At 56.1% G+C, this 9,541-nt stretch overlaps 1 protein-coding gene across 7 annotated transcripts; it reads right to left on the reverse strand.

The window, feature by feature from the left end:
• Positions 1-129: 129 nt before the first annotated feature.
• On the reverse strand, positions 130-9,376 carry ATG9A (autophagy related 9A). 7 transcript variants are annotated; one of them, XM_086719693.1, is made up of 17 exons: positions 9,213-9,376; positions 8,868-8,935; positions 8,169-8,226; positions 7,640-7,771; positions 7,475-7,518; positions 6,859-6,923; positions 5,893-6,054; positions 5,582-5,723; positions 4,602-5,350; positions 4,364-4,517; positions 4,079-4,258; positions 3,444-3,692; positions 3,054-3,232; positions 2,831-2,948; positions 1,824-2,046; positions 1,485-1,630; positions 130-1,223 (listed from the first exon to the last, which is right to left on the reverse strand). In XM_086719693.1, exons 4-17 carry the CDS (start codon positions 7,740-7,742, stop codon positions 1,218-1,220), a joined length of 2,520 nt encoding a protein of 839 aa, XP_086575819.1. In that variant the 5' UTR covers positions 7,743-7,771; positions 8,169-8,226; positions 8,868-8,935; positions 9,213-9,376; the 3' UTR covers positions 130-1,217. The 7 variants fall into 7 exon arrangements, with proteins under 7 accessions (XP_086575819.1, XP_086575817.1, XP_086575815.1 ...); XM_086719691.1 differs by lacking the exon at positions 8,868-8,935 and having other exon boundaries at positions 8,169-8,223; XM_086719689.1 differs by lacking the exon at positions 8,868-8,935.
• Positions 9,377-9,541: the final 165 nt, after the last annotated feature.

Raw genomic sequence — 9,541 nt, forward strand, 5'->3', positions numbered from 1 at the left:
CGCTGGCTCGGTTTAGCTGAGTGACGACATAGGCCCCCTTTCCTATAGGGCCCCAGCCACCTGGGGGATCAGACGCAACCCACTCGTTCTCAGAATCCTAGCCGCGCGAGAAAACAAGCCAAGACCTGGTCAAAGTCCCTTTTTTTTTTTTTTTTTATTAAGGGTTATCAAGCTGTACACAGTTCCTACTCCTTGCGCTGCGAGCTCAGGCAGCAAGGTTCACCACACCCGCAGCGGACCAGACCTGGGCGAGGCGCGGGGCGGAGAGTAGGAGCTGAATCCCAGCATGCAACGCGGCAGCTCAAAGCCTAGGGCGAAGGCCTCCTGTCGCGCCTCCATCCCCCTCTAGGGGTCAGCGGGAGACAGGCCAGAGCTCTCTTGCTGGGAGGCAGACAGCCAAGGGCTCACTCCAGCCCAGTCCGTCCCAAGTGCAGGCGGTAAAGGGGTACAATAAGCAGCAATGGGGGCCAGGATGGCCTCAGTCTCCCAGGGGCCCATCCTAAAAGTGGGAGAGGGCAGCAAATAATTTCTATCCTGCTCCTGCAATTTAGAAACCTTCCTTCTTAGTGTCAAAAGATAGCATGAGGGGAGCTGGGAGCTAGGGCCTCCACACCAGTGCAAAGCAAAAGCTGAACAGAACGGGAGCAAGCGAACAGAACGGGAGCAAGCGGCATACACGCCAGTAATGTGCGGGAAGCAGGAGAGAAGTGAGCAGGCTGCAGCACTGGGAGAGAAGTGGGGGTGAGGTAAGGGCCACAGCCTGAGCTGCTCATCTGTTCAGGGTGGAGGGAGGGAGGCTGCAGACGTTGAGGGTCCAGACCCAACCTCCCCACTCCACAGTTGGCACAGGTGCTCCCTGCTTGGCAGCTTCTGTGATGGGCAGTCCTCTGGAGACTTGCAGGGGCAGGTGCGAAGGTGGCAGTACTGGGGCTGGGCTGGGGACCAGTTTCTAGCACCACACTCTGAGCCAAGGGGGGGGGGGGGGGGTCCTGGGAATGAGGCTAGAGTCCTGTGTGCCTTGGTTCCTAGGCCCCCAATTTCTCTCCTGGGGCTGTGGCAAGCCCAGCGTTGGCACCTCCCTTGGCCGGGCACGGACACACAAACACCACACACGTGGAGCCGGGCGACACTCAGAGAAGCCCTCCGTGGCGGGAGGATGGGATGGCAGGGCAACAGTGGCCTCCATCCTGGGACATAGGGACCTTCCTCAGCCTTGCCTACACCTGTGGAGAGAAAAGGGTTAGTAGTGGATATAGTCTTTAGCTAGCTGCTGACCCAAATAAAGCCTAGGGACAAAGGAAAAGGAAAGCTTGATTCCTTCAGAAATTGATTTCAGAGCAGGTGAGGGAAGAAAACGGGAGTGTATGTTGGAGGGGAGAAGCAGCATCTCTGTACGAGAGGGCTGCCTTCTCTCACGTGGGACTTGGACCTCAGCCTGGAAGTTACTACTTCTGGTAGTTGTTCTCGGGTCCTGGAGCCCTTACCTTGTGCACCTGTGGGGGAAGCTCGTCCTCCGAGCCCTCCTCGGGCACAGGCTCTGGGTGCCTTGATGCTGACTGTCCATCTTCAGCCCACCCTCCAAGGGGCAGCCGAGAGAAGTGAGAGGGAGCCCGCGGTACTGTGCCAGGATCTAGAGACAAAAGTAAACATACCCTCAGAATGAACCCAAACAGAAATGTGGAGAAAGGTTCTATGCGGGGTGGAGGTGAGGGTTAGTCTCTTTGGGCCTGATTGCTCTGACCTCTTTCCTCCCCAAGAGGCTTCGGAAAGAGCCACCCTTCTTCCCCCAAGGCTCTGTGTCCTCCTGAACCGCCATTGGATACCTGTGATGCCCCCGTAACGCCTCTGGAAGCCCCCCTGCAGGGCGGTGGTCTCAGGTGCTCCAGGCCGGGGTGTAGCACAGGGATAGCTGGCAGAGCGGGGGATAGGCTGGGGGGCCCGGGAGCCCTCTCCCCCCTCTTCAGGGGCACTCTCCCCACTCTCATCGCTCTCCCGGCGGTGCCACACGTGCCGCTCGGGTTCGGCCTGGGCCTGCTGCTTGTGGAGCTGAAAAGTGGGGGGGCTCATTAGTTGGGGACAGGATGTCTGAAACAGCTGCCCCCCACCATGGTGTCCCCCAGTTCCCATTTTTACCGCCTCACCCAGAATCACTAACCCAGAGTAACCATCATGTTAACAGTGTGTTAGCACACATATGACATCTTACAGGTTAAATTCTCCGCAGGTCCCTGGAACAAATCTGTGTGTAATGTAAGAGCTGTAATGACCCTCACTTTGTGTAGTCATGTAAGTCAAGAACAGATGGGTTGCGCATCTAAGTGCCAGCCACTTTTTTAGGTGCTGGGCCTACAGCGGTGAACAAAATAGACAAAAATCCCAGCCCTGTATGGCTTATATACTGGGGGATGGGGTGGGGTTATAGACAATAAAATAAAGAGGGGGAAAAATACAATATGTCAGATAGACGCTATGGAGAAAAACAGAGCAGGAAGATTTAGGAGGGTGACCAAGGGAGGCTTTTAGTCAGGGTGGCCAGAGATGGTCTCACAGAGGAGGTAAGAACAGATACGTGAATAAAGAGAACGGGGGAGCCATACGCATATCTCAGGGAAGTGGATTCTCGGCAAGGGAAAAAGCGGGCAAAGGCGCTGGATGAAAGTAAGCTTGGCTAAAAAGGATAGTAAAAGGGTATATGCGGGAATGGAGATTACAGAGTGGGTAAAAGGCAGAGAAGGGTTCTGAGCCCAGGTCTTGCTTTTCCACACCCCAAACCCTCTCTTTTTCAGCGGCCACCTGGATCCCATGGCTCGGCCCCTTCCTGCCCACTCACCTGGTGCATATAGAGGGCATGCAGGCTCATCTCGGTGGACGCGTATTCCGACAGCACCAGGCTCTGCAGCTGTCCTTCCCACACGCTGCTCCCGGAGCTGGCTGTCCTGGCATCCACCCTGTCCCTCCCAGCACAGACAGACAGCAGCCGTCAACATTTCTGACCCACAGAAGTTGCTGGCGTCTATTCCCAAGTCCTCCCATCGCGGCCCACCTCTACTCACCCAGAGCCTGTCATGGTGCTGGGGGCTCGGCCCGTGGGGACCTGACCCGGGTGCAGAGGGGAGAAGGAGCGCAGGGCAGAGGCGACCTCAGCCCTGTGCCTGGAGCCTTGAAGGTCTCTGGGCAGTGGGGGGCCCCGGCAGGAGGAGCCGGCTACCACATTTGCAATAAGGCTCAGTGGCTGTGAAAGAAAACGGGTGGGTAGACTTCCCAGGGCAGGAGGGAGGCTGCGGGGTCCCCCAGTATCCTGGGTGTCAGGACTCAGTGGAATAGACTTAAGAGACAGAAGGAAACCGATAGGGTAGGTACGCCCTTCCACCCCACGTCCAGTCCTCAACTCCCAGCACCCGGAGCACACGCTGCCCGTCACCGCCCAGGCCCCAGGAACACACCTCAGACTCAGATTGTAAGGACTGGATGGACGTAAAGAGAGCATTTTCAGGGAGCAGACCCCCTTGGGCAAGGCCAGCCGCTGCTCCGTCCCGCTGAACCTGCTCTTTGAGGAAGCCGAGGAAGGCCGTGCTCTCACGTGGTGGCTGCCAGCCGGGGTTGGTGATGGCAAAGTGCATGAGGGACAACTCTGTCTTCCCATCCTCAGCTTGCTGGTACACTGAGGCCTCTGTCTGCCCACCGGACAGCCACTGCACAAGGGAGGCTACAGTGAGCAGGACTGTCCTCTGACGGGAACCCTTTTTGTACCTTTCCTGCTAGAGGGGAGGCTGTGCCCCTGGAGGACGGACCACAATGTGCTGCTGTATCTTGTCCAGGGGCCCCGGTGCCCCACCCCAGGAGTAGTCGCGTGCTGGACTAGTTGCTTGGTTTGTGCCTTTCTCAAGGGAACGTGGCCAAAGGTGCAAGTTGAAGGCTAAAATCCAGCCCTAGCTCCGGTTTACCAAGCAGTGTGCGCCCTGGCAGGGCAGTGGCTGCCCAGAGGCAGGGCTGCCTTTTTGTGGTGATTCGTTGGCTCAGTTTGCCCAAAGACAATGCCGGCATCGCCTCTGGCCACCTGCCCGTCCTCTCCCGGTACCTGGGGATGCCCATGCTGGCGAACATCCATCTGAGCAAAGGAGCAGGTATCTCCAACACCAATGACCTCTACGGTGAAGTTGCGGAAGAAGTCTATAATCTCCAGGGCCCGTGGACGCAGGCAGAAGATGAGGATCAGGGGTGTGACAATGGGGCTCAGTAATTCCTCCAAGATGAACACCTAAAAGGGAGGGGACCCAGATCATAGGAGAGGAGGAGGGATCCCAGCCCTTACCACCGAGCTATTAGCCAGTCTCTAGCAGGCCCTAACTCCAACTCCACTCACTGCCTTGTACTGGAAGAGCTGGGCAAACTCGTCCCGGGTCTGCGAGCGGTGGGCATTACCCTGCCAATGGTCAGGCATGTAGTGGATGTGAGCGAGGATCACGCGGAGCAGCTGCTCAGGGCAGAACACCATGTGCTGGTCCGGAATAAAGGACCTAGGGGGATCAGGGTCCCCGTGAGAGGCAAGCCTTTCCCAGGAACGCTAGCTTGCTTGCTCCCGCCTGCTGCCCCTGGCCCACCTGCACACGGTCACGGTGACCCCCAGGAGTGTGACGGTGGTGAGGACGTGTTCCACAGCCAGCACATCTTCGTCGTAGATGGTGAGGGCAATAAGCACGGCCAGGATGGAGCCAGCGAAGAAGGCACCGTTCTTGGCCAGCAGCGTCAGCAGAGGTGACAAGAAGCAATTCATGTACTTGGAGGCGGGCTTGTAGCCTCGGTTGAGGCGGGACTGCAGCTCGTGCTCCAACTCGTTGAAGTGGCGGAGGTAGCAGCGGCCGTAGAGTGACCAGCAACGTGCTCCCAGGGCCCCGGGCTCCCGCTTCAGCACCTCGGCGTAGCTGAAGAAGGCGTACAGGATCTGCCAGATGAGGATAAGGGGGCACAGCAGGAAGTTGGCGATGCCGATCCACAGGATGCGGTTGCTGAGGCGCTGGGCCAGCTCTAGCCGTTGCCCCCCACGTTTGTACTCAGCCTTGAGGCTCCATTCATTGAGAAACAGAGAGCCGGGTCCCCAGAAGAGGATCAGCTCGAAGTTGTACTTGAGGCCACGGGTGAAGAAGACGGCCTCCCCAAGGCCGGGCAGGCGGAAGCGCAGAGGCAGGAGGGATTTGTTAACCAGCGCGACCATGTAGTTCTGGAAACGGAGGATGCGATGGTAGATGTCCAGCTCTGTCAGCTCGCGTTTGTGGATGCAGATCTGGTGCTCTTTCTGGGTCTGCACGATTCGGGCCTGCACTTCCTGCCACGTGCAGTATGGAAGGGCAGACTGTAGGGTGGGAGAGAGAAAAGGCAGGGAAGGTGGGCTGTTGCCCCGACTCCTTCCCCGCATTAGCCGTGAGGTCCTATGCTTAGCCGCGCGCAGAGCCTTTAAGCAGACACTCCCTGACCTACCAGTGACGGATGAGGATGCCCGAGGCCCAGGAATATACCCCACCCTTCCGTAGCCACAGAAGCCATCTTGGGCTGTGGTGCTAACCACTCAACTTCCCAGTCTCACCATGGGGATACGCAGAGCATGCAGGTAGAAGGAGTGGATCTCCCAGTAGCAGCAAATGTTATAGATGAACTTGATAAGCCGATGGATCCAGAATACAGCAGCGATGACCAGGATGGTGATAAGGGAGCCATTTTCCTGAATCCTAGTGGGGAGGAAAAAGGAAGGAAGGAGGGGTGGCCCTTGGGGAGTCTTGGGAGACACGATGCTATCCTGAAGGATGTGGCGAGGCCGAGTCTGTGTTCTAGAGGATGTGTGACTACCTCACATTCCATTCCATTCCCCACCTGTTAGCAGAACTCTGCAGCCCTTACCTTGCACTACAGACCTGGGCAGGCAAAAAGGCATCTGGCAGAGTGACCTTGACAGGCTCGGTAGGGTGAAGACTATGGTTCACCATCTTGTTGGCAAATAGGATGTCATAATCCACACAGCTAACCAGGAAGGTGGTGAAGGCAACCACAAAGAGGAACTGCCTGGGGAGTTGGGAAGAGGGGCCACAGTCCAGGAGTCAGAGAAGCACCAGTGAAACAGTGTGGGGAAAGAGAAGAGTCTGGAAGCAGCAGAAGGAGATTACAGACAACAGCCTCTAGGGACACGCAGGCGCTGGAGAACTCCCAGGGGGCTCTCCTTACTGCTCAGCCCCAGGGACCTTCTAAGACCCAAACCAGCTACTACTTTTTCCTTTTAGCCTCAGGGCGCCACACAATCAGCCGGCTTTTCTCACCAGTAGTAATCTCTGCCACCACTTACTAGACTCTCACAGATCTTCTGATTGTGATTTCTTCTTCCCAATCCCAGATTTCCTTTTGAGATAGTATTTAGAAGCCCTTAGGGGGTTTACAGTCTTTTCTTATTGAAGGAAGGTTTCCCAATCCCATTCCCTTTGGCAAAACCATATGGCTCCTCCCTTTTAGAAAGCTCTTTGCCTTCTAAAGCTGTTAACCAAAGCAGAACAACAGACTTTTTTAAAGTAAGTGGCAGGCATCTCTAAGACCTCCAGACTGAACTATGCCCATTCCATTGGAGCTCTAATGAAATGATCAAGTCTGAGTTCTCTTCATGGAAGAGATAGGACTTGGAAAGCATTCCTTATAGGGGAGATTTTAAAAAAAAAATGAGATTGGAAATTTTGGTGCCACACCCAGTCCCTGAATTCTGAGAGTCTGCAGAATTTTGAGCCTAGGACTGAGCCGCCTTGGCAGGAATGGCCAGGGCTGAGCTCAAGGAAAGACTGACATGTAGTCCTTCACCACATCACCATCCCTTCTTAGACTTACATGAGCTCAAAGATCTCCCCGATGAGCATGCAAGTGAAGCCATTCTTCTGGTGTAGATTATAAACGTAGAATTGTCAAGAAAAATGTGGTTGATAGAGACAGCAGTTAAGAGCACAGACTTTGGTGTCACATACCTGAACTTAACTCCTGGCTCCATGACTTTCAAACTGTGTGACTTTGGCCAAAATTACTTACCCTCTCTAAACTTTTGTCTGCGGTGGTACCTGTCTCATAGATAATAGCACCTGTCTTATAGCACCTGTCTCATAGAACTATTAGATATGAAACAGTATGCGTGAAGTATTTAACACAGAGCTGACACAGAATAAGTCAAAAGATATTATTATAGTTATTAGCGTCCCATCAAAAAGAAAGATCACCTTTAAAGAGGTTCCTTATAAACTGACACCACAAAGTGAAAGGCACGTAGTTCTTGGTAAACCTGGGGTATCATTATCTATAACAATCGTTATTTCCTCAGCCTCTTTCAGTGTTAAGAAAACTTCCACCTCCCTTCCAGAGACTAGAATCAGACCCACCCCAACTTCCCATGAGGGGCCTGGCTTAGGGAGGGGATAAAGTTCCCAGAGCTCCAACACAGAGACACAAAGGATATTCGAGAGAAGAAGAGGTCAAGGTTTTCGATGTGGTGCCAAGGTGCTGTGGGCATAGGAGCAGAGATGTCAGAGTCCTGAAGGAACATGAGCCCCTTGTTCCCTCCGTGTTCCTTCACCAATTCTCTCCCCATGCCCTGGCGCCCTTGTTGTTTCCAAGCACTCACATTTACTCCCCTCAGGGACGTGCACCAATAGGTCCTCCTCCCCAGGGGGCGAATCACTGTAGGAGGCCTCAAGGCGCTGGTATTCAGTGTCAAACTGCGCCATCACCACCACCCCCTGTCCACTTTGTCCACCTGCCGGTAATGAAAAGAGATCCAGGTTCAGACTTTGGTGCTGCTTGTCTCCTGTCCTGCCTAGTAGACCAGAAAGAGTGAGAAAGAATCCTTGGGCTTGGTCTCCACTACCAGTCTTCTTGGCTCAAAGGCAGAGTTGTAGTTACCAAAGGAGAGCAGCAAGCTCAGGGCCTGGGAGGTCAGTCATTCCCAGACCCTCTACTGAGTGTCTACTGAGGTCTTGCCGGTCTGAAGCCAGGCTCTGCCCCTTTGCTGGAGGGCAGGGGCTGTTTCATCTTCTATTCAGTGGAGATAAGGGGACTTCCCTCTGCCCTCCAGGAGAAACCCGGGTCTCCCAAGAGACTAGAAGTTCGGAAGCATTTTGTAAACAAAGGTTGAGATAAGCACATGGCCCTACCAGCTCCATGGACAGCGTCTGCTCCAATCCAGCCCTTGATGCCCTGGCTCTGCAGCTGCTGGAGGAGAAGGTGTCAGGCCCCAGAGAGTGGGGATTGGGGACAGAAAGAAACCCAACCCCCCTGCCCACCCACCTTCAACTAAGAGGAGGCCAAGCATGAGGCAGGGAGGCTGCAGTGGGGAAGAGGCACTACGGCTATGTGCCCTTCCTCTGGTTGTACTATACAGGGCCACTCATCCAACTCATCCCAAGAAGTGGCTTGTTGAACCTGTAAAGACTGGATCAGTACAGACCTGAGGTCAGGCAGCCCCTCCAGACTGTTTTTCCATCGCTCCACCTCAGCCTCAGAATATTCTACAGGCCTCTCAGGGTCCTCAAAGCCCCAAATCCAAAACCCAAGAAGAGGGTCTTTCTGAACAGGACCTTTCTGATCACCCCCTTCCCCTGGTTCCCTAGCAGCACCCAGCAGACAGGCATAGTTCTTGGAGGGGAAATCCTGACTGGGTCACTGTAGACACAGATCCTGGGCAAAGTGTGGGTTCCCTAGGTCCCTGGAGCCAGGCATGTTTAGATAGCACTCACCCAGTCGGTGCAGACCCTGGGGCCCTGGAACACGGCCCAGCCTGGCCCAAGTGGGATTCCCTGGGTTAGTGAGAGCCCTGGGTCAGAAGGAGCTGACCAAGCCCTCAGGGAACTCACCACTGACCAGGTCAGTGTGGACCCAGGGTCATGGAGCCCCGGCTGGCCGGGCCTGGGCTCAGAGGTTCCTGCGGATGTTGGAAGAATCGAGCCAGTCCGACAGCAGATCGCCCCAGTGGGCTGGGTTGCCTCCCCACACCCAGCCGCCAAGACCCGAGCCCAGTGCGCCCCAGGGTCGCCCGGCGCCAGGCCAAGGGCTCGGCTCCCAACAGCGGACAACCTCGCGCGCGGCCCCGCCGCCCGCGCGCGCCCCCGTCCGCGCGCCCCCGCCATCAAAACATTCCGGCTGCGCGCCTCCGCCCCGCCCGCGGAGCCCCTTCCCCCCGTTACCCGCTATGAGCTCACTTAGGGCTCCGCAGGCACCCTCGGTCAGGCCCAACCCGGGCCCCGAGATTCCAGTAACCGATCTCGCGTTTCACTTCAGGAACCGTGACCCGAGTGATTCCAGGGGCTCGGTCGGCTCCGCTGGGCTCGTCCGGACCCAGAGCTCTAGGCCCGGCGCCTGTCACTCACTGTCACCCGCAGCCAATGTGACCAATGAGCGTGGGGGGCGGAGGCATGACGGCCAATTCTCGGCTTCGCAGGCGGGACTAAAGGATCGAGGTGGGTCTTGGACAGTACAAGGACCAATAGTGCGCCCTATGTGGGGCGGGGCTGAGTTGCGGGCGACGCCA

Source organism: Puma concolor, chromosome C1 (genome assembly GCF_028749965.1).
Source record: "Puma concolor isolate L17-30 chromosome C1, mPumCon1.1.hap2, whole genome shotgun sequence".
NCBI classification, from domain to species: domain Eukaryota; kingdom Metazoa; phylum Chordata; class Mammalia; order Carnivora; family Felidae; genus Puma; species Puma concolor.